This window comes from Neovison vison, chromosome 9, assembly GCF_020171115.1.
Source record: "Neovison vison isolate M4711 chromosome 9, ASM_NN_V1, whole genome shotgun sequence".
Lineage (NCBI taxonomy): Eukaryota > Metazoa > Chordata > Mammalia > Carnivora > Mustelidae > Neogale > Neogale vison.
Window position 1 is genome coordinate 18,914,081 of NC_058099.1, and position 27,639 is coordinate 18,941,719.

Consider the following 27,639-nt stretch of genomic DNA (forward strand, 5'->3'; position numbering starts at 1 on the left):
TACAGATAGCAACAATTTATTGTGCTCTTACTCAGGCTTGCAACTCAAAGTTGCAAGTACTTTACATTTAATCTTCACAATCCCTGCCTCGGAGGTACACATCCTCATTCCACGCACGAGGAGTGACACCCAAGGCTGGAAGGACGCTGCTCCAAGCGGCAGAACCTGGATCTGAGTCTGTCTAGAATCCAGGCTCCGAGCCACACCCTCTGCTCCCCCGGTGAGACACCGCACCGCCCACACTGCCTCCGTGCCTGTCCTCGGCACACAGCCTTAAAACGGAGCTCACGTCCATTTATGGATTCTGATGCTCACACAACCCTGGGAAGGAGGCAAGCCAGAGATCACAGGATTTTCTGAACAAGGAAACCAAGGGGCAGATGCGGGCAGATGCAAAGGAAGTACGTGGGGACACACCTGAATTCTCCGCCCACCAGGTGAGACCACAAGACACTCTGCAGAGGAAAAGGCAGGAAAGAACCCCTCCAGGCGGGTCTGTAAGTCAGCCTTGAACTGGAAGAACAGCTGTTCTGTTCTTATTTCTTCTTACTTCTTACTTACTTTCTTCTTACTTACTTTCTTACTTCTTACTTACACATTTTTACTCTCTTAGGATATTTACCAGGGTTTTATGGGAGAGCAATAAAGACAGGCTTCAACAGATCCCATTCCCAGCCCGCATCTCCTCTGCAACAGGTGAGAAGGACCGCGATTGCCTGAGCACAGCTGCCCTCAGAGAAATCTCTAAAGAGAAATGTCTACAATGGCCACCTTCCCAGGGTGGGTCTACGTCCATGATTTCTCTTCTCTGGTTCAAAAAAAGCAAATGGTCAGACTGGTCTCTTACACAGCAAGTCCCCACATGATGCATGTTCACCAGATCCACGTGTAAAGGAGTAAACGGGCCCTTGGTCAGTGATATAGCCAATGGTCATGCTTCTAGGAAGCAGCCAATCCGGGATGAGAACCCAGGTCTCCTGCTCGCTAAGCGTGTGTTCTGCCCAAAGGCCCATCAGGTCTGGGCCACCTCAGTCATGCAAAGCTAGAGGACCTTCTACATGTAGATTAAAACATAACAGGCCAAGGGCTAGACTGCAACAGAAGAAGTCAGAACTTTGGCTTTGGAAGGGTAATTAAGGATCATCAACCTGTCCACCATCTACCCATTTTTATGGAGATGGGTAAATTGAGGACAGCTAGAAATGTCAGCCGGAACCAGAACCTAAGTCAGTGCCAACCTCATCATTCAATTGAGTAGAGAGCCCAATCTGCAAATGTTACTATGGAGATGACAAAGCACTCGATCCATGGGATCTTTTTTTTCTTTAGCAGGTCTGGGCCACGCAAAAAAGCTCTAAGGTGAGATCTTTGTCCTTCAGGAGCTTACTCTAGCTCGAAAAATACACATGTGCATAGGAAAACAGAATAACCTAAAATCTCAACAAAGGCAGCAGCTACATTAAGAATTTAAAGGAGGCAAGAATTTAAAGGAGAAGCAGGGCATGCTCTATGTTGAGAGGATTCCTGAAGGAGGGGTAAGTAACGCTAGGCTTTGAAGCATGCATAGGAGTTCAAAAGACACAACAGAATACAGGTATGTTAGTCCAGGAAAGAGTTTCAGCTTAGCAAGAAGTTTTGTGGGAGATGAAGCCAAAGCTACAAATGAGGGCTGGGTCCTGGAGGCTGGGGAACCTTTCCATGCCAGGGCAGGTCTTTGGATTTGGGCCTATGGACTAGTTGGTCTTCAAACTTACTTAGGAGCAGAGAACCTGGAAGCCCCCAAGCTCTTCATGGAACACCAAAAGTGACAGATTTGTGCTTCATTCCAGGACTGTGTTAGTGTCAGAAAACAGAGGACTGTGGCTCTAGGCCTGAAGGACAAACCCACAACCACAAGCATGCATGCCTTTAAACAAAACACACCCTCAAGTCAGACAGAATCGATCTTTTCCAAAGAGTTCTGTCATCAGTCACATGCTGCTGGCTTCTTTGTTGTCCCCTGGACATCTGTAGCAAACAACACAGGACCATTGTTTTTCATAAAATACAGGGCAGGAGAAACTTGAAAGTGGAGAACATTCTGAGAACTGACTTCTTTCCTTCAGATTAGGCATCGTAGAGGGTCAAGGCAATGCTACCAAGAGCAGAGTCCTCTCCAAGGCTCAGTTTCCCCATCTGACATGAAGTAGATGAGGATGGGAAGAGCATCATTGGAGACTGAGCTTTAGACGCATGGTGGGCCCAGTGGGGACCCTCTTCACATTTCCTGGGCTCTCCAAAAAATGAAAGGCCTGGGAGAGTGGCCTTCCGTCTACAGCACTAAGAGTACCAGCTTGGCAACCAGCAGCTTCTGGAAAGGCCATGGGTCAGCCTGGGACGTCAACAGGCCCTTCTGTGCAGAGTCCTGGAGCGAGCATGACACCCTTGCTGCTGACATGAGCGACACTCTTCAGAGTGCTTCTAGATGCTTCTAGATGCTTCTAGATGCTTCTCTCCTCACCTGGGGCTCGCCATCAGCCAGCTGGGGCTCCAAGCCTTCCAGACGTCTCACCTTCGGTCTCACAGGAAGCTGGGTGCCTTCCTCCTTAGGTCACCTGGCCAGAAAGGGGCAGCACCCAGGGCCCAGGATATGGGCTTCTATGAGCTGGCAGGGGCAGGGAATCCTCGCAGAGTCTGTGTGTCGTGTCCCCACGGCCTGGGGGAGTTGCGAGGTCACCAGGAGCCGGATGTAGTAGCCACCAAAAACCGCCAGCAGCTGCTGGGCCATCTCCTGGAAGAGGCAGAGGAACAGAGTGAGGGCCGCCGAGAAGCATCTAATGCACAAGGAGAAAGCCAAGTGGTCCTCACCGCCCCGGAGCAGCAGTGATGCTCATTGGGAAGAACCCTGTCAGGTCCTCACCTGCAGCTCTTAGGAGACGCCGGGAATGGTCTGGACCCCAGCTCCGCTACTCACCCCGTGGGGTGCCTGCAGTCTCAGCTTCCTCACCTCCAAAATGGGTGACCTCACTGCTCAAAGGCAGTAAGAATAAACACAAAAAAGCTATGGAGCCTCAAAGCACTAAAGAAGTGACCGCTGGGGGCGCCTGGGTGGCTCCGTGGGTTAAAGCCTCTGCCTTAGGCTCAGGTCATGATCCCAGGTTTTGGGATCGAGCCCCGCATCAGGCTCTCTGCTCAGCAGGGAACCTGCTCCTCTTCCTCTCTCTCTCTCTCTCTCTCTCTGCCTGCCTCTGCCTACTTGTGATCTCTGTCTGTCAAATAAATAAATAAAATCTTTAAAATTAAAAAAAAAAAAAGAAGTGACCGCTGATTTATACCAACCAATCACACGCACGTGTGCACTGTTCCCAGCTTCAGATGACCGCGGGACTACAAAGTGCACGAGGTCAAAGTGATGCATTTGAAGAAAATCCTTAGCAAATGGGGGTGGGGTGAGGGAATCATCCCCAGGATGGCAGGTCCTTCAATTTATCCCAGGCACCTGCTGGGTTTCTTGGGACAAGCACTCCCACTGTACTTAGAGTTTGCTTTTAAAAAGCAGAGATTTATCACAAGAAAGACAAATATTGTATCTATGAGTCTACTTATATGAAACAGGTAGTCATCCATTCAGAGAGACAGAAGGTAGAATGTGCTTTCCAGGGGCTGGGGGAAGAGGAAATGGGGGAGTCTGTGTTTCCTGGGTAGGCAGTTTCAGTCTGGGGAGATGAAGTTTCCAGAGATGTTTGATGCAGATGCTCACAAAACAAGGCAAATGTATGCAAATGTATGCAAATGTACCCTGAATTGTACATTTAGGAACGTTACGGTGGCAAATTTTCTATTATGTATATTTTACTGTGATTGAAAAAAAAAAAAAAGTAAAAAGAAAAAAAGTTTTTAAATTGGATTTAATGCATGCTCTTATTAACACATTTGATCTCTAAAGTTCTATTTGTTGGACTGGCACCTGGGACCCCACAGGAAATGCTCCGGTCCCGTCGGCCGGGCGCTAAGCGTGTTTCACAATCCCTGAGTCCAGTGTGAAAGTAATAAAGTAAGGTGCGGGTCACATCAGGCTGTTCATGTCAAGGGAGTCAGGATTTCTGAATCAAAGTGGCCATTTCTGCCTGGTACCTTCTAACAGACCCTGACAAGTCACCTCCCCTTGCTGAGCCCTTTTCTTCAACAGTCGAAGAGAGAAAATCACAGCATCCAGCTGGTTTAGCTGGAGGAAGGATTAAAGGAACTAATCAATAAAAAGCCTCCCGCCTCGTGCTCAATGTCGCCAATATCACCATCGTTATCAGTGTTCTAGAAAGCAGAAACTCCACCTCCCTCTGTAGGGTTGCTGGTTCCTTTAAGTCATCCTTGGTGCTAGAAAAATACTGAAAACCCCAAGGAGTCCACCACTCCCTAACTCAGACTGGTCTCCTGGCCAATCTTGTCTAAAATCAAGAGCATCAGAGGCAAAGAACTGCGGCAAGAAAACTGTACTTAGAATTCGCAGGGCTGGCTTTTGTTTGGGGCTTGGCTACCTTCTCCCTTGCTCTCTGACCTTGGGCAGGTCAGCTGACCTCTTGGAATCTTATTTTACCCAGCAGGAAGAAGGAAAAATAATCCATACCCAGGAAGGTACGTTGAAGGATTTTATGCATAAGAAATCTGTTAGGATGTAAGAGGTAAGGATAACTACTTCTCTGTCTTTCACACAGGCTGGTTTCCTTTTGAAATATGACGGTCTGTCTGGCCCATGCTGAGACCTGGGCACTGATTATATTTTCCTTACATAAGTTACAGGGGGAAGCTACTTTAAAAACATGTGCACACACACTCAATATTCATGACAGGATATCGTATTATCATTGCTTTGAATAAATTTGGAAAAAATAATTTAAAAAACCCATCAGATTTAACAGGCTATGTCCTATAAACCCAGGCATGCCACAGCAAAGTATATGACCTTATCAATCTTTTCTGCTCTTTAAAAAAAAGTCAGGGGGCGTGGGGTGCACCTGGGTGGTGCCTGATTTGGCTCAGGTCCTGATCTCAGGGTCCTGGGATCAAGTCCCACACTCCTGCTCTGCATGGAGTCTGTGTGTTGCTTTCCCACTGCCCCTCCCCACCGTTCGTGTGCTCGATCTCTCTCTCCCAAGTAAATAAATAAAATCTTTTAAAAAATAAATTAAGTCAATAAAATGAAAGTTAAAATAAAGTCAATGGGATTCAAGTGAAGAGATTAATATATTTATCACTTTCTCTTTTGAGGAGTCCCATTTGCTGGACGCCCTAGGGGCCCACCAAGGCAAAAGGGAAAGTCTGGGCTGGTTTGGGCCTTTAGTCCAAATCTATTGCCTGAAAAGGAAATGCAAGTGCATCCCTCCATCACAGAATGCCTGAGGGTACCCCTTGGTGTATGTTTCCCAGATAGTGGGTCTGTCCTCATGGAGGACATGAGCTAAAAAAAAAAAAAAAAAAAAAATCAGATCTCTGGTCTACCAGCACTTGGTCATACCCAACAGAGTTGGGTGGCAGGACCTGACAGAACTCTGGGGCTGGGGGCACTGGGATTCAACAGAAATGCATATAAGATTTACATACCCAACTGCAATTTAAGTAGGTGGATGGATAGATGACAGACTGATTGAAAGACAGATTTTTAAAAATGACCCAAATATTCATGAGCACGTTTATGGCTCAGTAGGTTATGACCCATCAACATGCAACTAGACATCCCGTGGAACTACCAAAAAGAATATCCAAGGTATTTAGAAATGTGGGAAAAAGACCAAGAAGTAGAAAGTGATTCCTATAAACTATTTTTAAAGTGCTAGAGTAAGGAAAAAAAAAAATACTGATAACTCGTAGGCTAGAAGATTTGTGTTACCCCTACCGACTCAGCAAAGTCATGTTCTCTGAGATTCACAATTTGAGGCCCCACACGGACTCCACACAGATACCCAGGGAAGGAAGGTGGCCCCGAGCATCCCAGGCGGCCCCTACCTCCGGCTCCGCCTCAGGAACAAGCTGGCGAAGCTCAGTCTGCATAAGGGGTGGCTCCTGGGGATGAGGGCCGCTGGGCAGGAGAGGCGCTTCCTCCAGCAGGTTCTCGGGCCCCTCCCCTGTCTCGGGGCTCACCCCAGTTTCCATGACAACACACAGCTGGCTCAATCTGCTTCTCAGCAAGGACTGCAAAAGAAAGAGAGAGGGGATGTGCATGGTGTCCCAACGGGTGGGGTGTCGGAGGCTGAGTCACTCCCTGCGCTGCAGACCCACAGAGGACGGATGGAGCCATGTACAGACTCAGGACAATCTGGAACTGAGCCACATTCAAGAAATCAGATAACCGCCCTCAAGATTCTCTACGGTCTCTACGAACTTTCAAAACACTCTCCCTTCCATGCTCTCATTTGCTCTTCAAAGCAGCCTGGTTCATGGGTCCCTGCCAATGAGCAAAGCACAGCTCAAAGGCCTTCCCCAAAACCATACAGGGACGAACGGGCTGGGATCAGGCTAAACCACAATCCTGACCTCAAGACTCAGGACAGCCCTTGCAGGGCCCAGGGAAAGGCTGATCCCAGGGAAGGAGCCCGGGACTCGGAGACAGGAGGTCTGTGCTCCAATCCTGAAGTCACCAACCAGCCCTGTGGCTGCCTTCGGTGGGGGCCGCAGGACTTGTCAGAGCTTCAGTGTCCTTGTGTGTGGGATCAGAGCAACAGCACCGTGATCATAAATGGTAGAAGGCATTTCAAACACGGGCAAGTCATCTAACTACCTGGTATTTCCCTCTGCCAGAATCTTTATTATTTGTTATCTTTATATTAGTTATTAATTATTATGCTGTCAATAAATATATGCACACGCTAGGAAATGTAGAAACTGCAATTAGTTGAAAAGGAGGCTAACTAAAATCCAGTTAAGAAGCAACAATTCCCGAGGCAGAAACGACCACTGATTCCATGTAGGCATTCTTCCTTCCAAGTAACGGTTCCTTAGATATTCGTCTAACCTTAGGGAAATACAATCTGCACAATTTGGCCTCCAGGATTATTTTTGTTTTTAACTTATGTATCTTACCTCCTGGCTCATCTTCATCTCTTGAATGTGGTCACACAAAAACTGCACACAGTCCTCCAGGTCGAAGTAGACAAACCAGAGCTGGGGAGAGAAGCCACAATGGCGGAGGCTCAGAGCCAGCCTGACCTTGAACTGCCCGACCTTGAACTCTCCATCCCTGACACTATCCTCCACCTCCTGCCTCCTCACCCGAGGTCCACCCTTTTGTGGATGAGCAAATCTATGCCAGTCTCTGGTGGGACCACGCCTCTCTGCTCTCTCCCAGAGTCTCATGTATAGCAGGGACTCCTTTATAGGGCTGGGAGAAAAAGGCCTCGCATGGGCATTTGGAAAATGTCAAACCCTGTTCAAGATGGCCGCCACTCCATTTGCTCCAAGTCTCTGAGCACCCCAAGAGATGCCAGATCATCCTGGACATCGTGCATTCATCTGGGGCTACAACCTTCATCCTTAGGGGCACCCCGGCCCTAAGTGATGACTCAAGGCTCAAGGAAGGAGATCCAACCTGGGTGCTCTGGGAGGAGGGGAGTGGGATAAATTTTTACCTACCATTACCTCTCCTTCCCCCTCAACCTCAACAGTCTCCAGAAGGTCAGGAGAAACGCACCCAGGCCCAAAGCCTCCACACCACATCACATCACCACGGAAGTTCTGTGAGACACTGGTGGCCCACGCCTCCCGCCTCCAGCCACCCACCACTTCCTCCGGATCCCCGACCTCCCTCCTCCCAGTGACAGACCCATGGGACCCAGGGTAACACCCCTCTTGCTGACTAGTCTCTCTCATTATCTCAGCCCCAAGGGAAGCTTTGTAAAACAGATTTCTTTTTGGTTTTTTATCATGAAATCTTCCAAGCACATATAAGGTGGGGCAGGTGACGTCATTGACTTCCAACCACCCATGAGCTTGGGTCAGGGGCTCTCAGTCCGTGGCTACTCTCGTTTCATCATGACTCACCCCTCAGACCATCCACACCCCTCCCCATCCCGGATACAGTGAACGAAAATCCAAGATATCCTATTAGCTCATCCTAAGACACTACTTTGAAACTGAAGTTATTTCTTCAGTTATTTATTTTGACAGATAGCCCCAATTATTTTCAAGGATATGCCTGTACATTAGTCATCCATCCATCCGTGTGTTCAGCTAACACATGCCAAGGCACTTCGGTGTGACAATCCATAAAAGGGATTCGGGAACAAATGAGACTCAAAGGACCCCCAGATTCCAGGAGCTCCCAGTCTATGATGTCACACTTGAATTACCAGAAATCTTGTGACATCATTGAGCTCAACACACGCATGCACACGCACACACAGGGGGTCAGGCAAGATCCCCTTCTGCCCTACACCATCTCAGGTGTGCTAGACCCCATAACACAGGGATCCACACCTGTCTGTGCTCTGCTGCAGCCTCAGGACCTAGAACAGAGCCTGGCACATTGATAACTATTTGTAGGATGAGGAGGTCACGTGCACAAGGAGCTTGTTCCCAGATCCCGCCCACACGCCCACCCCTGGGCTCCGAGCAGAAGAGGGGGACCAGTGAGAACATGGATGTGGCACTGAGATCCAGCAATCCTACTGGGTAGAGGCCAGCCAGGGTCAGGAGACCTGGACCCCAGCTATGTGCCAGAACCCCTGTGTGACCTCATACTTGTCACTTAAGATATTCCCAGGGCACTTGAACCCAAAAAATGACCAAGCCAGGTGGACAAAGCCTCAGGGTCTGACCTGCCTCTCCAAGAACCTTGCGTGGGCCCCTGAGGGCTCACCGAAGGGCCTGGCCCAGAGGAGGTCCCCTCTGTCACCTGAATAAATGCTGAATGAGGAGCGTGGCTTAGACGATCTCCAAGCCCCCTTCCAGCCCTGCTCTGTGCAGCTTCTAGGCTGTGGGTCACCACCCAGAGATGGGCCTCTGGGAAGAAACGCTGGAGCAGGGCGGAAGGGAAGGGCTGCCCACACTTGTCTCATTAGCAGACTCCAAGATACCATGCAGACGGGGGAATCCGGAGGCCCCCTCTCCCCATCAAGCCAGCCCTAACGCAGGTCTCCAAGCCGAGGTCACTCTTAGACACTGTACCTGAATCACGCTCTGGCAGCCTTCCACTGTGTCCGTCACCCCCAGCAGCACCCGGTGTCGCAGGAGGGCTCCGTTGGCAGCCGCCAGCCTAAGGTCCGTGTTGTTGTTGGCCTGTAAGACAAACACGGGTCTCGTGGTCGGATCTCCACACTGCTGGGGAGCTCTAGGGTCCAGAGCAATACTCACACTGTACTGCCTCTAGACACCATGGGGCAGTCCTGACCTTTGAGATCTATGCATCATATCCCCTATAAATAAATTCCATAGTGTCAGACAGCCCTGGGTTGAAGCCCAGCCCTGTTAATTCCCAGCTGTGTGGCCCTGGACAAGTTATGCTCCTTCCCCAAGTCTTGCTTTCCTCAGTTGCAGAATACGGAGAAAGAGTGTCCCTGACTCCTGGGAACGTGGTGAGCTTGAACTTGACTGTGTGTGAAGCACTTAACCCCGTGCCCAGGACACAGTCCAGTATGCTGACAGAGATCTCTGCAGCGGGAGGGTGGGGGTGGGTTTGAAAGCTGCTTATTTAATGTAAATAAAGCACCCACTTTCCAAAGCACTGAGCACAGTGCCTGGCCCTCGGAAGGAGACTCCGGGAATCCATCCCCTTTTTTCCTACCCAAACCAACCAGACACCAGAGATCTAGTAGACTAAGTAGATGTTCACTAAACAGGCCAAGGTGGGGAGGAGGGAGAGGAGGAACGGTGTCCGGACCCAAATGGTTTGAAGTAGAGACCCCATAAGGATTTAGAGACTCAACAGATTATGACCCCATCATGGACATTTCAGGTCCCTAGGAGGGCAGGACCCCTGTAGGGAGCTTTTGAGAATGCAAGAAGGCCCTGTGGTTGTCACAGGGATGGGAAGAGCAATGCTGGCACTTAGGGACAGGGACCAGGGCTGCCTTCCACTGAAGACCATGGCCCATAAGAGACAATCCTGCACTCAGAAGAACAGTCTCCCACTCGACCCAGACTCCACGCTCCCCACCGCATGTAAACACAGGTAAATCTACTTAACAATTCTGAGCGGCCAACCCAGCTCCGTTTGACATGGAAACCTACAGTGTTTTTATCTTTTAAATGGATCTAAAACAGAGTGAATCTTCCAGGGATGCCAAGACTATGAAAACAAGGGGTTAGTATATTCTGTTTCACCTGGAGACTTAGCAAGGGCTGCACGCCCTTTCTGAATCCTGCGCCTGTGGGAGTTCAGACCCTGACCCTGGCTCTGCCTCTCGCCGCCTGATAACCTTGGCCGAATTACCCCCCACTTCTCTGTCTCCATCTCCTCATCTCCAAAAGGGGAGAAAAACACCCTCACGATAAGGATGAAATGAGCCAACCCACATAGAACGCCTGGAAAAACGAACAGCCAATGCCCGTCAGCTCCTGACATCAGTTTGATGCTGATACTGAGTCGAAGATACCATTTTCCCCAGTCCCTTGTTGGCCACAACTTCCCACATGCTTTAGCAACGTGCTTTTACTGTCCATGATTCAAGGCAGGGTCTTGCAGGCCTTCACGGACCTTCCAACCCTGAGAAGGGCTCATGACCCCCCAACAAGGGGAAAACAAGGCAGTGTATCCAAAATGCTTGGGCTCTCAAGGATGCTACGGTACAAGCAGGACAGGAAGCAGGACAATGGTGGTCAGGAAGCGGGGCGCTGAAAGGTCCAAGTGATGAGGGATCCGAGGAGGAAGAAATCCTCAAGCTGAGGCAAGAGCCAGAAGCCCGTGTGACCACAGACTGGGTACCGAGCCTCTCCACGCAGTGGCTTCCCCACTGGCAAACAGAGTCAATAATCCTAACAGTTAGTACTTACTGAGTATTTCCATTATACCAGGCATGATTGTAAGTACTTGGCACATATTAAGTCACTTAATTTTCCCAAAAAACCTGATGGGGAGCCACTTTTTTTAAAATATAAGTTCTACGCCCAAAGTGGGGTTTGAACTCACAACCATGAGATCAAGAGTCACATGCACTACCACATGGGCGCCCTGTGGGAGCTACGATTACTATCCCATTACACAGACAAAGAAACTAAGGCCCCAAAGGGTCAGTAACTTACCCCAGCTTGCAGAGGTAGCCAACGGCAGAGGCAAATCTGCTGGCAGCCATAGGTAGCAAATGCCAAGCACAGAGCACATAGTAGGTGCTCATTAAATGGTGGTCATTATTGGGAGTGAAAGAACCTCCTTGGGTTCCCTGAACGAGAAAACACGGATGACAGGAGGGCCACCACATTCCCAGGACCTCCATGCTGCCCCTCTGAGTAAAGACACGGGGTCCTCTTCGTCTCGGTGCCGTGAGTACCAGTGAACAAGGCAGGCACAGAAGAGGCCACAAAACAGCCACTGAGGGCATTCTCTGCACTGCCTCCTTGAAGCCCCTGACAGGTGCCACGTGGCTCCCTTGCTCTGGCTAAGGCAGGATGCTTTACTTCTTCCCCTCGCCAAGAGAAGTTTCTCGCTGCAGGCACGGCCAGTTTAATTTATTTTTTATATGCCCAGCACAAGAGCCATGAAAACTGCAACAGAGCCCAAGGGCAGCATCATTTCGTCAGCCTTGTTGCAAAGCCCAACAAAGATCTTTTCAGGATGATTAAGCCATAAAGTTCCTAGCTGTCCCTGTGAGCACAGGAACTAAACGTAATTCATACCCCGAACTCTGACCACACTTCCCAGCGTCCCTCTCCTCCTGAGTCAGGCAGGCACGGATCTCCGAGTCCAACTCCATGCCTGGAGCCGGGGGAGCTTCTCAATCAGCTGGAAAGGCAGTGGTGTGTGGCAGGCAGAGTGATGGCCCCCAGAAGTGCCTGAGTCCTACTCCCCAGAACGTGTGACCAACTCACGTTAACACGGCAAAAGGGAAATTGAGGTCATAGATAGAAATAACGTTGCTAACTCGCTGACCTTAAAAAAGGGAGATTGTCCCAGATAATCCTGGCAGCTCAGTGTAATCACAAGAGGCCTTAAAAGTGGAAGAAGGAGCCCAAGGACTCAGAGTCAAAGATGTGGGGGGAGCTAGACCCACCATTTTGGGCTTTGAAGATGGACAAAGGAGTGCTAAGCCAGAGAATGGAGAGGGAACTCCAGCAGCTGAAAGAGGCAGGAAGTACATTCTCCCCTAGAGGTTCCAGAAAGGACAAATCCCTGAAGTACAGAAGTCTAAGATAACACATTGTGTTGTTTTAAGCCACTGTGTTTCTGGTCATTGGAGATGGCAGCCATCTGCAGATCGCCAATGCCGCAGGATACTGACCGAGAACATGGCCTGGGATCTAAGTGCCCTGGCCTTGAATGCCAGCTTGGCCATTCTTAGCATCAAAGGGCTCAGTGAACCCAAAGTGCCCTCTTCCCCCGCCCCAGATGCTCTCAAACCACAGCCTGCTTCCAGAAAAACAGCCTCCAGAGATTAGACAAGGAAAAACAGAGAGGAATTAGTCACACATGTGATGTCATTTCTTTCACTCACTGGGCACAAGGGCCTGCATGAATTGTCATGGTTGGAGAAATTCACCGAGGCAAGGAGAAGAGAAAGGTGGGAATTGGGATTCTCCTGCCGGCAAGCCCTTTCCGGAGGGTGCATGGCTGGGCTCTCCCAACAGCTCACCTTCTTCTGGTGTCTCTCGAAGATGAGCACGAGGGTCAGGGTCAGGCTCATGGCGAGCAGGGTCACGAGGAGCACACCCACCCAGTGGTTCCCCAGGGCAAACATCTGGCTAGTGGAGTAGATGTTGGCCCACACCACCACATAGAAAACCTGCGAGAAACCGGAGAAAGAGCACGATCAGGAATCCAGTGGTCGAATGAAGCCGCTCCGTTCACAGGGAGACACCTTTGGGACACATCCCACGCCCTCCTCAGAGACCAAGGGCCCACAGGGCCAGGAAGGGACAGATTGGGGTCTGTGAGGTGGAGCCCTTGTTCCTTGTCCATAGCAACAGTAGAGGCGAGGGGTCAGGAAAGCTCCTCTGAATCCCTGCTTACCCTGATTTGAAATAAAGTAGAAGCAGGATGGAGTCCTGGGAGATAATTTGAGTCGGAAACCCACACTGATCCTTCAACCACTACGCGTGGCCTCGGACAAGTTATTAACAATGCTCTGGAGGCGCTTGGGTGGCTCAGTGTGATAAGTATCTGCCTTCAGCTCAGGTCATGATCTCAGGGTCCGGGCATCGAGCCCCATCGGGGTCCCTGCTCAGTGGGAAGCCTGCTTCTCCCTCTCCTTCTCCCACTGCTTGTGTTCCCTCTCTCGCTGTCTCTCTCTGTCAAATAAATAAAATCTTAAAAAAAAAAAAAAAGAACAATGCTCTGAGCCTCAATCTCCTCATCTGTAAAATGGGGATAATAACTGCTTCACAGGTTGTTGTAAGGGTTCATCAGACAATGTGTGGAACAGCCTAGCACTTGTTAGAAAATGATCACATGCCAGGGGCCATTCCTTTCCCTTCCCTAGCAGCAGACATGGGAGTCAAGAGCACAGAGTAGTTAGTGGCAGATCGGAGTGGTTAAGAGCACAGATGCTGAAATCAGACTGCCTGGGTTCAAATGCTGGCTCTGCTCTTTGTACCTCTGTGTGTGTGTGTGTGTGTGTGTGTGTGTGTCTGCAGAGCTATAGGCAGATAGGAGGTTTCTATGCGTGTGTCTTCATGTGCAGACATACATGCACACATACATATAGAGACTTCTACACACTCCTGTATGTACGATCAGAGCTGAAATGGACCTATCAGCTGAACAGATGGGGGAACCAAGTCCCAAGGAGAAGACAAGTCTTAACCAAAGCCAGACTCTGAGCCCAAAGTCTCACTGGGCTCAGTCCCTCTGACTGTCAGTCCCAAACTCTGGCCTCAGTAAGCTCGGCCTCCCGTCCTTCACACGAGGATCTGGTTACGATCCTCTCCCACTGATTTCCTTACACCACATCCAGGTCCGTGCGTCCTGCCATACCTCAGGCAGCTGGACCACCAGCCCCAAGCCCCTTGCCCACACCAGCGAGCTCTGGAACACGCCACAGGGCACCGCAGCAGGGTCGGCATGCTGCCCCCTCCCCCCTTACCACAGCGAAGGCCAGCCGCATGGGCCTAGAGTTGTAGATGATGTATCTTCTCACTTGGGGCTCCAAGAGGGCGCTTTCGGCCAAGCTCCTGTACTGGTCGGCAGGGACCTGCTTGTCCATATGACGGAGAGAGACCAATCAGCCACAGAGAACCACTCCCACCCCCTTCCTGCATGCAAGCAAGTCATTTCCAGTTCATGTGACTGTCAGGTGGAAGGGGGATCAGGCACAGGCCAGGCTAGCCCAAAAGGCAGAACGAGGAGCTCAGAGCACTCAGAATGGCAATCACAGGATGCTGCCCTCAGCTCAGGGAAGGCTGGGCGCCAATGGGGAGGTGGGGCAACTCAAGATCCAAGAGGACAGCCTGGGGGGATCCTGCAGCCCAAGGCTCAGGACCTCGCGGCAGAACCATGATAGCTTAGGTTAAGGCACAGACCCTGGAGTCATGAGTCTGGGTCAGAAATTTGGCCCTTCTATTCATGGGCCATGTGACCTGGAGCAAGGAACCCCACTTCTCTGAGCTTCAGGCTCCTCTTCTGCAAAATGAGGACAATAAGAATATCCACGTTGTGGGGGAGGGGCTTGCATATTAAATAACATGCCACATTTACAGTGCTAACATATATGTTATAAATGTGCATATACATAGGACCTTGGGGGGGAACCTTTGTTCTGCCTACTCCAGCGGTTATGTGCTACTTCAATAGGTGTGTGTATACAGCCCACAGTACTGAAAACTCCCATCTTCCTGCCCCCCCAGCCCCTGAAAAGATGGCACAGCACACAAAGGCCCTACAAGAGTGGACTGCTTTGGGGCGCCTGGGTGGCTCAGCGGGTTAAAGCCTCTGCCTTCGGCTCAGGTCATGATCCTAGGGTCCTGGGATCGAGCCCCGCATCGGGCTCTCTTCTCGGCGGGGAGCCTGCTTCCTCCTCTCTCTACCTGCCTCTCTGCCTGCTTGTGATCTCTGTTGGTCAAATAAATAAATAAAATCTTTAAAAAAAAAAAAAAGTGGACTGCTTAAGAAAACAGAACTTAACCATTAAAGATGATATTTAGAAACATGGTAGAATAATACATAAACTGTTCCCCAGTTCAAAAAAAAAAAACCCCATCTGGGGAGCAGCCGGGTGGCTCAGTCATTGGATGTCTGCCTTCCGCTCAGGTCATGGTCCCAGTGTCCTGGAATCCAGCCCCGCATCAGGCTCCCGGCTCAGTGGGGGACCTGCTTCCCCCTCTCCCATTCCCCCTGCTTTTTGCTCCCTCTCACATCTCTCTCTGTCAAATAAATGAATAAAAACTTAAAAAAAAAAAAAAAGAAAAGAAAAGAAAAAATAAACGAAAAGAAAACCCCATCTACAGACAACGGTTTAAGAAAAATGTTCTTTTGGACAAAGGCTGGAAGGGACTAGGGGGTGATAAACCAGCCACTGTTGCTGATCTGCAGTTAGTACGGTCAATTGGAAAGTTTCCCTTTAAGTGAGAAGATGTTATTGAAACACAAGTGCAATTCAGTTTGAAAGAAGTAAACTTTAAAATCTTCAGGGTCAAATCAACAGTGTATCTTTCCCCTCCACAACCAGTCCTCCCTAGGTGGTGCAGGGGATGGCCTAGTGACCAGGAAGACAGACACCGCACCTCGGGCTACTTTGTAACAACAGCGACACCTACAATGTACAGAACATGTACTACGTTCCAGAGACAGTGCAACTATCCCTCAAGCAGTATTTTCCTTCCTCTTCACTAAAACCCTATGTAATAGGGATGAATATGGCCCTCGTTTTATAAAGGATGGAACAGCCACTCAGAAAAGTTAAGTCACCTGCTGAAAGTAACACAGGCAGGAAGCAGAAGAACTGGATCTGCACCCAGACCTATGGGTCTGAGAAGCCTATGTCTCAAATCACTATGCTTGAAAGCACAGCATTACCATCTAATGAGTTCAGGCAACTTTCCTTTGAATAGACACCACTCCCAATAGACAATGCAATAGACCGTTCCCTCTCCAGAAATGCCCTTCCTCCTGTCTACCCAGCAAACTCCTCTATTTTTCCTTCAAGACCCCAGATCAAGTATCTGTTCCTCCGTGACGCTTTCCAAACCAGGGCTCCCCCAGATGAGTTCATCGTTTTCTCCTGTGAATGGCTTCAGCACCTTGGATGGTCCTCTGCCTGGCACGGGACAGATCCCACTGTCCTGATTTACCCGGCGCGAGGCCATATCCTGCGCTGGGCTCCGTGAACAGTGCGAGCACAGGCGTGGGGTCCTGGTCACCCCCATGGTACCCAGGGCCCAGCTCAGTGCCTGGCAAAGGATGGGTGCCCCAAAACACGTATCCCTTAAGTGAGGTATCGGGGAGGAGGAGACCCTTCTCATACATATTCCTTAGCTGCCCCATCCTACGGAGCACAGAGTCAGTGTTGAGCAATATTTTGTGAACAACTGGCTGAAAGGACAGATGGACGGGCAGACAGGCGGGAGAAGAAAAGGAAGGGAAAACGGCAGAGGCTCTCAAGAAAAGCAGCACGCACCTGAATGCCCCAGGTCTGCAGCTGCTCCTCGGCGGCGCCCAGATCGAAGGAGATGGGTGCACAGGTGTTGTCGATCCGGAGAACCGTGAGGACCTGGCCATTGTGGAGCTCTGAAAGCAGACCAGAAAGCAGACCTGAAAGCAGACCTGGCTGGGTGAGAACTACTGTGCATGAGCCCAGAGCCTGATGGCATCACCTCCTCTGGCCGTGAGGCCCTTCTCATGGCAAGGAGGGACATCATGGCGGTCCCCGAGTCCCTCTGTGGGAAGCACTGAACTTGAGACCCCTGCGAAGGCAGAACTGGGACCAGAGCGTGGAGGCAATCCAGACACAAGGCAAGACCACAGAAGGAAGAACTTGCCGAGAATGGGAGCTGTCCACACAAAGAACTGGAGGTAGTGAGCTCCCCATCACGAAAGAGACTTAAACAGGGACTGAACAACTAACTACTGGAGAAGGTGGTGTATCAGACATTTATATGATCACTGCAAAGGAAGCTCACCCCAATATGACACGCCCAGTGGGCTCCGTCTGACTGAGGCCGGCAGAACAAGGAGCCCCCAAAGATGTCCCCGCCGTACTCTCCAGAGCTTGTGAAATACGTTCCCTCACACGGCAAAGGAGAATGAAGGTTACAGATGGAGTTAGGGTTGCTCATCAGCTGGCCTAAAGTAGGGAGATCCTCCTGGACTGTCTGGGTGAGCCTGAGATCATCAGAGGCTCTTTAAAAAGGGAAAGGTCGGGAGGCGTGTGATGGGGAGAAGAAAAGCCTGGAGATGGACCACCACTGGTCTGGAGGTGGAGGACGGTTCACGGGTTGAGGAGCTGTGCGGATTCTAGAAGCCAGAACAGGAAACAGGCTATCCCCGGGGCTCCTGAAGGAGAGCCTCCTTGCCGACACGCTGACCCCAGGCCTGGGGCTCGGCAACGCCGGTCGCGCTTCCGACCTCCAGAACCATAAGAAGATGGATCTGTGTTTTGCGAGCCACTCTGTGGTGGCAAAAACCCACTCTGGGGATCCAACACCACAGAACTAATTTACTGGTAACCCGTCCCCAGGGTGTCTGCAACGCACTCAACATTTCAAAAGCACCGACTGAATTAAGTCTGACCTCAAGGAACACACCACACATTAGCCCAGCCTAGTCACAACAGCTATCTAAACGCTCCCGCAGGACTGCGAGGATGCAAGGAGGCCAGCGGCGAGGAGGCCAGACCAACGAGGCCAGCTGGGGCAAAAGCTCTGGACTGAAACCCCCTCAGGCCCACGGAGGACTGGCCATGGAATGAAGCCACATCTACCTTCCATTCTGAGTGCAGAGACTCTGGACAGGAGGATCGAGATCTCCTTCCACCCCAGCATGAGGCCCCGAGAGCCGCCCTTCAGGTCAGCAGCCATGGGGCCGGGGATGCCAGTGTTCGGCCTTGCAAGGCTGGGGACTGGATCTGCTGGCAGGTTTTCTGTGGGCACGGCTCGGAAGATAAAGCAGCACAGAAGAGATCAAACCAGAAGTATGTTAGCTGCCGGCCCAAATCTGTCACCTCAGAGGCTAGCTCTGGGCAATCCCTGAGTCTTCAAAGCCAAATAACTAGTCCTACCCACCTGGGAATTCCTGGCCCACGCACTCTCTCTACTCCTTCACGCAGCCCCTCTCTGGGCCCTCCCAGCTGGGCCAACAGAACACCTCTTGGCATGTCCAACACAAGCCTGGGCCAGGCTACCTTCACTCTCCGTTGTGCCCTTGTGGTGGCCTCCTCGTTGGTGTCTCTACACCCACTCCTCCGGCCACTCCTCCGGCCTACACTCCTCCTACTCTCCACACAATGGCCACCCTGCGAACTGGAAGACATCAGTCCTCTAAGGAAAACTTTCAGTAGCTTTAACCTCCTCAATACACTCTCCCAACCCTTAAGGGAAACAACCTCCTGCTAAACTCACCCCAGGCCAGTCAGTTCTGTCACACTACACCAGCCTCCTTTGTTCTTGGAACACGGACTGTTCTCTCCTGCCCCAGGGCCTTTGCATATGCTGTTCCCTTTCCCTGGAACACTTCCATTGGACTTCACACAGTTAAATCCTACTCATCATGGGCATCCCAACTCATTAGCTACTTCCTCAGGGAGTCTGCCCCAACACTATCCTTAACAGGTCAAGTCCTACTAAACCTACTCAGAATGGCTCTTCTCATCAAGGATAAGTACATATATTTGCAATTATTTGCTTACATATTTATTTAATTAGTTGAGTAAAATCTATCTTCCCCACCAGACTATGTACTCCCACACTGGTTCTGCTCATCACTGAATCCCCTGAGCTGAGTAGGCAATAAATAAATGTTTGATGTATAAATGAATTGACAGGACAGAACTCTGGTCCCCAACCCCACAGGGTTCTTTTTTTTATGTTCTGGGTTATCGCCTAGGAGCTCAAGGGTGACAGGATATTCGGACCCGACCCCCCCCCACCCCCGCCAAAAAGAACCTTACTGGCTTTCCCAAGGTCTTTGCAAGAGGTGAGGGGTGTGGAGGCAAGGTGGCAAGGTGGGGGAAGCAAAAGCTAGAGAGCTTTAGGATGCAAAGTGTGGCCCAGCCTCTTGCTCACAGAGGAGCCTTGAAGAAGTGACCTAAATCCCTGGCCGGCTTCCTCACTTGGAGGGGGGTCATATCCACCTCAGAGAGCTTTACAGAGAAGTAAGAGGATGAAAATAAAGGCGGGCACAACACAACTGGCCACTATTGTTGCCCATTCAAAAGCAAGCTTGTCAGGACTCAAAAGTTGCCATAAAGCAAACACACACACACCTGCCCCCCACCCCCAAATGGATTTAGCTGTATTTCTCCTGACCCTCCTCCACCTGCTCCAGGAAGGATTTAAGGTGACTTCATAGAGGTAAAATGAGACGAGATAAAATTATAAAATTAGATTTAAAAAGAAGCAAATGAGAGAAACTGGACAAAAAGGAAATAAGGCTGTAAGAAGACAGAATCAGATGAAGTACGACCAGCTTCCAGATGTCGAGCCCACACATGGCACTGGGCTTGGGTTTCAGGGTCCCAATCTCATCCCATCCTCCGAGAGCCCTCAAAGATGGAAACCATTACCACGGAAAAGGGAACAGAGCCTCTGACGAACAGACCTGCCCAAAGTTACCAGGGAAATGAAAGTGAGAAAGGGAAGCAGCTGGATCCAAGGCAGTGCCCAAAAGACAGGCAGGCAGGCCAGGCAGGACCACAGACTAGCTCTGCATCTCACAGCACAGAAGAGAAAACCCACACGGACCAGGGCAGCAGGCCTACGGAACATCAGCTGCTCCCCCAGCCTGGCTCTGTGCACCCCGAGGACAGTGCCCGGCCCAGCAATGCCGACTTCTTGCAGTGTCTTTGTTTGCCTTTCGAACCAAGTTCCTGGATTCATAGCAATAATCTCTCTCATCTGTTCCTTAGAGTGGGAACAGCAAGTCTCCACTTAGAGATATTTTTTTTTTTTACACCTAGATAAGAACAAGAACTTGAAAAGCTACCAAAGAAGTAGGCACTTGCACAAGTGTTCACGCATGTGGGGCGGGGGGGTGGGGACAGGGAGCAATTTCCTCCAAAGGAGCTCCTTTGCCAAAAACCAGGGGAGCAATGTCTTCCAAGTTCTAAAGGAATATTATTTCACCCCATTTCATTCTACTGGTGTGTGTGCATGTGTGTGTGTGCATGTGGGTGTGTAAACTGCTTTCTCAATACCAGTAGTAGTAAAAGAAACCCTGGGTGTCTCAGTCATTAAGCATCTATCTTTGGCTCAGGTCATGATCCCAGGGTCCTGGGATCAAGCCCCACATCTGGCTCCCTGCTCAGTGGGGAGCCTGCTTCTCCCTCTGCCACTCTCCCTGCTTGTGTTCCCTTTCACACTTGTCTCTCACTCTCTCTCTGTCAAATAAATAAATAAAACCTTTAAAAAAGAAAAAAAGAAAGAAAGAAACCCTTGTTTTTAAGAAGTTTTAAATTGTCTGAGTAACCTAACCAGTCACAATTTAAAATGCCTCCACCTAGCCGCCCATTCATTCTGCTCACTCAACAAAATACTTACTGAGCACCTACAATGGTCCGAGCCTGTGCTAGGTACTACAGATGCAGGGTTGGGCAAGGCAACTCAGAGCCCCTGCCCTCATGGAGTTGACATTCTAGTGGGGAAGCTGGACATTCAACACTTTATGACACAGGTCATTACTTAATTACAGACTAGGATAAGCACTATGGGGAGCAACAGGAATATATCAGGGAGTCCTGACTTAGGATTCCCCATGGAAGGGATATCTGAACTGAGCTCTGAAGCAGGACTAGAAATTAATCAGAGGAAAGGAGGCAAGAAAAGAGCATAACAACCAGAAGAAAGAGCAGATGCAAAGGCCCTGAGGCAGGACTGCATGCCAGGAACGGAGAACAGGGGAGCAAGAACCACTAACACAGGACTTGCAAGCTGTTGATAAACAGATCTTCACACTAAGTCCCGTGGGAAACACTGAAGCAGAAAGTAACAGGGTCTGTTCTGCATTTTTAAAAGGGCTCTCTAATGGCCACATAAATGAAAGAGGCAAGGAGGAGAGATCAGCTAGGAAGATACGGTGGCAGAGGTCCAAGCAGAAGGTGATGGAGACTTGGTCTCCAAGATGAGGATAGACAGAATGGGTAGAAATGACAGACTGGCCTGTAAATGTCCACCCCTAGCTAAAGGTCCTTCTCTACTCTCTACTGCTCTCTACTCCTCTCCCTTCCATCATGATATGTGAGTCCATCTCCAGCATCCTGGGAGAGGGGTTGGGGAAAAAGAGTCATGACCTTACCTTGGCCCCAGCCTGGAGGACTCCCTCCAGGCAAGGCACTCCAGCCAGGGGAGGAGGCAGGCAATGGGCTGGCTGCCCCGCTGGGGCCCATCTGTGGTTCACAGGCCATAGCAGAGAGCCAGCTGGGCTCTACTTCCCCTTCTTGGAGCTGTGGTTCATTCTGGAGCAGCCAATGCAGCTTCGCCTGCCTTCAGAAAATAGCACAAGAAAGAACTTCAGGACTGGGCAGGCTGGGCTCCATGGCCTCTCCAAAGCCAAAGTCATCCCAAGGCCAGAGAGAGCCACCAAGAATCATTCCCCTGACTTTGCTCTTTCCAGTCATGCTGAGGGGTATTCTCAGGAGTGAAGAGAAAGAAATAAAACCCTCCTCCAAGGGAGAACTGAAAACTTCCCTCTGGTCTTGTGTCTTCTCCAGCTCAGACACAACCAGGCACTTACCAGGAGCTTATGACCTGAGCATGCCCTACTCCCAGGCATCTTGGATTTCTGTTCCCTTACTGACAGCACCCAGGCACCCCAGGCAGCCAGGCACAGCACCAGTATATCCATCATGGAAAGCCTTGTTTATTCAAAGGATCTCAAATAGCTTCCCAGAAGTCATCACAAAATACAAATGAAAAAAAAAAAAAAAATCAGGATGGAGGGAAATATAGTTTACAAAAAAATAATAGTAATAACAACCATGAAGAACAAAAAATACCCACATAATGAGGGGATCAGGGTCCCTAGCAGAGGCAACAGATGTCTATGCTGAAGAGCATGGGCTCCAGGTTCGGGCTAATCGATGTAAACAACACTTACACCATCTACTAGTTTCCTAAACTTGGGCAAGTGGTGTAGCCTCCAGGAGATTTAGCTCCCTATCCTTAAACACTGGTATCTTCCCCACAAGGCTGCTCCGAAGAATCAGTGGGAATAGACAAGGGCATCTGGAACAAAGGAGCCATCCCACAACTACTAGTTCTCATTGGTGGTGTTCAGAGGTTTGGTGCAGTTGCCATGCCTGAGCCAAGAACTTGGGTTTGAGCTTCCAGGTGGCCAAAGCTAAAAGAGAAATACTGTCAGTCGAGCAGTAGCAGTTCCCATTCTCTATAAGGAGACAAGAAACAGGACGGTGAGGAAAGCAATGCATCTTCCTGGCATCTAGCTCCGAGAGATCTGGGAAATGCCTTTTCCAAAGCCCTGGGAGCTGGGTCAGGGACAGCACAGCGGCGTGATCATGAGCCTAAGGCACTTTTATCAGTAAAGCAGAAATGTCCTTCATGGGGATTTTCTTGACACCAAAGCAGAGTTTCCAGTGCCACACACTCTGACTGGAGCCTGCCCTCTCATTCTTTCAGCTATGTGTCCACTTGGGACCTTGAGAATTACCCACCACCAAGGAAAACCAGGCCTGAGTCCCTAGGTTGACACTCCGGCCTGGCTAACCGTCTTGGTGAAAAGTCCAGCGGAATTGGGTTTTGCTGCCATGGTTCTTGATGCTGGTGAAAATAAGCATCCAGTCAACCCATGTCTGCTTGGTTCCAAGCTGGCCCGAGGGCTGACCGCCATGGCGCAGGTCCCCTAAAAAGGGGAGCCTAACTCCCATACCCCCAACCGCCCTACATGTCTCTGTCTTTTAAAAAGGACCAGCTACATAATTTATGGGGTCCAGTGCATAATGAAAATGTGGGGTCCCTGGTTCAAAAATGACAAGTTCAAGATGGCGACAGCAAAACATTCCACCAGATAAGGGGGCAGCTTCCTACGCAGGGACCTGTGTGACCCACCAGGCTGCAGGCACCTCAAGCCAGCTGTGACTTTAAGCTCTCAGGAGATCATTTGGGAGCCCCCTCCACCAACCAAGTATGAACCACTGACTAACAAGTATCACACACCGACTAACAAGTATCACACACTTGCCCTGTACCGGGCTGAGGCCAAAAAGCAACAAAATATTATGAAAAAACAAGGACTTGAACACCAAAGAGGCTGGGTCTGAAGCCCGGCTCAGGCACACGCTCTGTGCAAGGTATTTACTTCCTCCCTGAGACTTGCTGTCCTTCCCTGTAACCAGGCTTCAGGGAATCCCACCCAGCCCAGCTGCCCAGGAATGACATCCAGGATTCTGCTCACTCAACAGGCCTCTTGCCTAAGAAGGAGAGAAAACTGAGAGGCAAAGATGTAAAGAAACCTGCCCACGGTGGGGTGGCTGGAAGCTATAGGGCCCAGAGGGGAACCATCTGACTCCAGAGTCCAAGCCCATAATTCCTAGGCTCTGAGCCTTAGGACCCAGGCCTGGCTGTCTCTGAGTCTGTTCTTTAATTCACCTTTAAAAAAAAGAAAAAAAGAAAAAAGGTGGTGATTGGGGCAAACTTCTACTGACTTCTGAGATTGCATCTTCCCCCTCCCCTAGCCCAGCCAGCGGGCAGCAGGGATTCCCAAACACTACTGAGCATTAACTGGTCAATTACACCACCCCTCACTTCCTTCCTCTTAGTTTGCAAACCCTCCACCCCTCCCCCAAGAAGCCTAAAAGCAACAACAACAGCCCAAGGAAGTGAGCCCAGCACTGACAATCTCAACAATCTCTGAAGCCCTTCTCTGCCTCCTCTGGTCACCTCCTGGGCCCAACATCAAACAAGAATCCTTGGGCCCATTTCCCAGACAAGAAAACTCATTTTTCCCAGACATCTCAGGGATGTCAGAGCTAACAGCCTGCAGCCAGCCCAGAGAAGCTGCGCTGGAGTCTGAGAGAGGCCTGTGGGACCCAGCAGCCCACACTCCCTCCTCCAGGCAGGACGAACCACCCACAGGCTGTAGCTGTCCAGAGAGCCCCCCACCCCCACCCCCGGAAAGTTTCCCATAGTTGCAAAATCCCACAAGGAGACATTGCCTTGGAGGAGAAATTCCAGCACCCCAGCTGGCCCAATTAGCCTCCTGCAAAGTCTCAATCAGAATTCATTCATTCATCTGAAATAACGAGTAATAGTTAAATAATAGTTAAAAAGTACCCCTAGGGTCCTGCCATTTCCCACCTGTGTCACCTGGAGCGTGTCACTTCACTCTCCCTGCCTCAGTTTCATTACATGTGAAAGGAGATAATATGGTAACTGAGGCTAAAGGAGTTCAGGCACATACGTCACTCAGAGCAGTACAGATAGGAATTCGAATCTGATTTGATAGGAAATCAGAGCAGGGGCAAATAGGAATCACCCAAGGAATACAGCCGTCTCTATTTTTACTCCACAAACATTCCCTAAGAACCTTGAGGTGTCAGGCCCTGTGCGACCTCAACTCAAACACCAAAAATTAAAGCTAAAGTCCTCGGTTAGCTTTCCCTTGCCGAGAATCCCAGCTGGTGGGAAAGATGAACTCAGAGAGGGGCCCCTGGGTGGCTCAGTGGGTTAAAGCCTCTGCCTCCAACTCAGGTCATGATCTCAGGGTCCTGGGATCAAGCCCTCACAGGGCTCTCTGCTCAGCAGGGAGCCCGCTTCCTCCTCTCTCTCTGCCTGCCTCTCTGCCTACTTGTGATCGATCTCTCTCTCTCTCTCTCTCTCTGTCAAATAAATAAATAAATAAAGATGAACTCAGAGAAAGAGAAAAAAGAGACAATGACCAAACAAGGCAGTCAGAGAAAGCGGGCGGTAGCTTGGGGTGGGAGAAAGGTTTTGCAAAGGTGGAGGTGAGAGAAGGGACTGCCAAGCAGAGACAGGTACAGACTAGAGGCCAGGATGGGCCCAGTGAGGGCCCTCTGCACTCACCCTGCAGCCTTTAGTCCAGCCTGGAAGCTGTAGAGGGGGGAAAGGGGGCTGGCAAACACCAGCCTTGGGCACTAGTGGACCCCATCACCTTCCCGTGTGTCCTGGGCCTGCCATTCTGCTCAGCCCTGCACCAGCCCTAGGCGAACTGGGGAGACAGAGCCAGACACCAGGGCGGAGGCAGAGCCAGCAAGTGAACACAGCCTTGAGGCTCCTGCAACTAACTGGTCATCCACTCCCTGGTTTCCTTAGTTTCCTTTGCTGATTCTGCATTTTAACCAGAACTTCCAGTCATGCTTCTTTTTTAATTAGCTGGTGAGCCCCTGCAAAGGAAGATATCCTTAAGTCACTGAACAAAGGTCTCCATTTCTGGAGACAGAATGCCTGGTCTCCCCAGGAACCGTGTGCCTCCTTGGGATGGACGTGCGAAAGGGAGCGAGAAATAGCTTACAGTTTTCACAGATCAGGTTTTGTTCTTGTTAAATTGGAAAGCCCCAACAAAAGGCCATAAGAGGGCCTGTCACGGAAGTTTTGGGGTGGAAAAGCCTTGAAAGACAATAGGACCTAGCTCTCCATTTTGCAGATGAGGAAAGTAAGACCCAGAAATGAAAGTGAACTATCCAAGGTCAAAGAGCCAGCCCAGGATGGAGTCTGAGCGGTACAGGGTTCACTAGGGCCAGGATGTGCTACCACACCTGGCCCCGGCCTTGGCCTTGGGCAGCTGTCTCACCCGGATCTGTGCCTTCAAGTCCTCTCCGGGGTCGGCTGCCCAGGTCTCTCCTTCTCCCCGGAAATCCCCGCCCCCGGCCCGGGCTCCGGGCCGCCGGGAGCCGCCGCGAGCCGCCGCAGAGCCGCTCCCACGCCCGACACGCGCGGGAACGCAGCCCCAGGCGCCCGGAGAGCCCGGCCTCGCCCGCGCCGCCGACCGCGGGCCGGGAGAGGACGCCCAGGCGGCCGCGTCGCTCCAATCTGGGCTCGCAGCCGCCCGCGCCCGCGCAGCCACCCGGGCGCGCGCCCCGAGCCGCGCACACTCACCGCCGCGCCGCCGCCGCCGCCGCCGCCGCCGCCCGGGGACGCGGAAGGTCGGGGCCGCTGCAGCCCCTCCGCGCCGCAGCCTCCGGCGCCCGCGCCCGCCCCGCCTGCCGCGCTCCCGGGTCCCGCCCCCGGCCGGGCCGCCCGCGCCGTCACCCCACCGGGAGGGGCCGCCCGCCGGGCTGCTGGGGCCCAGAGGGAAACCTGCTCCCTTGCATCAGCCGGGCGCCCGCCGGGAAGCGCCTCCGGGCCCGCCGACCGCGTGCGCGCCTCCGGGCCCGCGGGTCCCGGGGCCGCCTCTCCCGAGCCTCCACACCTGGGGTCTCCCCCCGGTCTAACGCAGGCGGGGCACCCGGCGGATGAGGCGGTCTGGGGACCAGAAACTTCTCGGGGGCTTGTTCTCGAATGAAAAATCCTAGGCGCATCACGATGAAGACCATGTGCCGGGGGTTCGGGCTACCTGAGCTCCAAGCCAATTCCGCCCGCTTTCTAGATCCTCCCCGGCCAAGCAGCTCTCCTCGCGGTGTCTTCGTGTTGTGGACACAACAGATCATTTCACGGGCCTGTGTAAAGCTCTCATGAGACAGTCTATATGCAGCGTTCACAGCCGCAGTCACAGGAGAGCTGCTCCCTCGGCACTGGCTGCCGCCCCCACCTGTACCACTGGGACTCCGAGAGGTCTGCAGCGAGAGGTGCCCTCCCGCCAGCCGCGCCTGGGAAAGCACTGACCTTGCATATAACACCATAGAGAGTTCCCTGGCATCACCTCGTGATGGAACACTCGGCTCTGCCTCCCTTCTCGGGGGCCCATAAACCTCCAAATATTGTAGGAAGGCTCCCTCTTTCCCGGAGGACACATGGGGGTTCCCGCTGGCTTCCTGGCCTTGCTAGGATGGTCACCACAGGGCTGCGGACGTGCCACAGCCTGCATTTCTACAAGTGGACTTGCTGAGTCAGAATGGATGCATTTTTAATTTCAACAGATGTTGCCAAATTGCTGGGGGCCTCTGAGGCCACAAGACTTAGTTGGCTGTGGCCCGGCCAGAGGCAGAGGTGAAGTGCTTGGGGCCAGAGAGCAGGGATTGAGGAACAGAGCCGCAGATGCTGTGCAGGCGTCCTCACTCCCCAGGCGAGTGAGGATCCAGTCAGTAGATGGCTAGAGATTAAGTTCATTCGTTTTTTCGGCAACAGAGGACCCTGGGTGTCTGCTCAGTGGCGGGCATTGTACCAGGCAGCAGTGAACACAGTATACAAGATTCCTACTTAGGTGGCCCAATTTCCTAAAACACAATTTGGGGGTATAGGAGT

At 51.4% G+C, this 27,639-nt stretch overlaps 1 protein-coding gene across 3 annotated transcripts; it reads right to left on the reverse strand.

Annotated features, from left to right (window-relative positions):
* On the reverse strand, positions 1 to 27,092 carry TMEM268 (transmembrane protein 268). Of its 3 annotated transcripts, none has more exons than XM_044265053.1 (9): positions 27,061 to 27,092; positions 21,560 to 21,747; positions 16,731 to 16,840; positions 14,202 to 14,309; positions 12,753 to 12,902; positions 9,136 to 9,246; positions 7,054 to 7,134; positions 5,980 to 6,165; positions 1 to 2,770 (listed from the first exon to the last, which is right to left on the reverse strand). In XM_044265053.1, the coding sequence occupies exons 1-9, from the start codon at positions 27,075 to 27,077 to the stop codon at positions 2,591 to 2,593; spliced, it is 1,131 nt and encodes a 376-aa protein (XP_044120988.1). In that variant the 5' UTR covers positions 27,078 to 27,092; the 3' UTR covers positions 1 to 2,590. The 3 variants fall into 3 exon arrangements, with proteins under 3 accessions (XP_044120988.1, XP_044120990.1, XP_044120989.1); XM_044265055.1 differs by lacking the exon at positions 27,061 to 27,092 and adding an exon at positions 26,335 to 26,384; XM_044265054.1 differs by lacking the exon at positions 27,061 to 27,092 and adding an exon at positions 26,030 to 26,112.
* Positions 27,093 to 27,639: the final 547 nt, after the last annotated feature.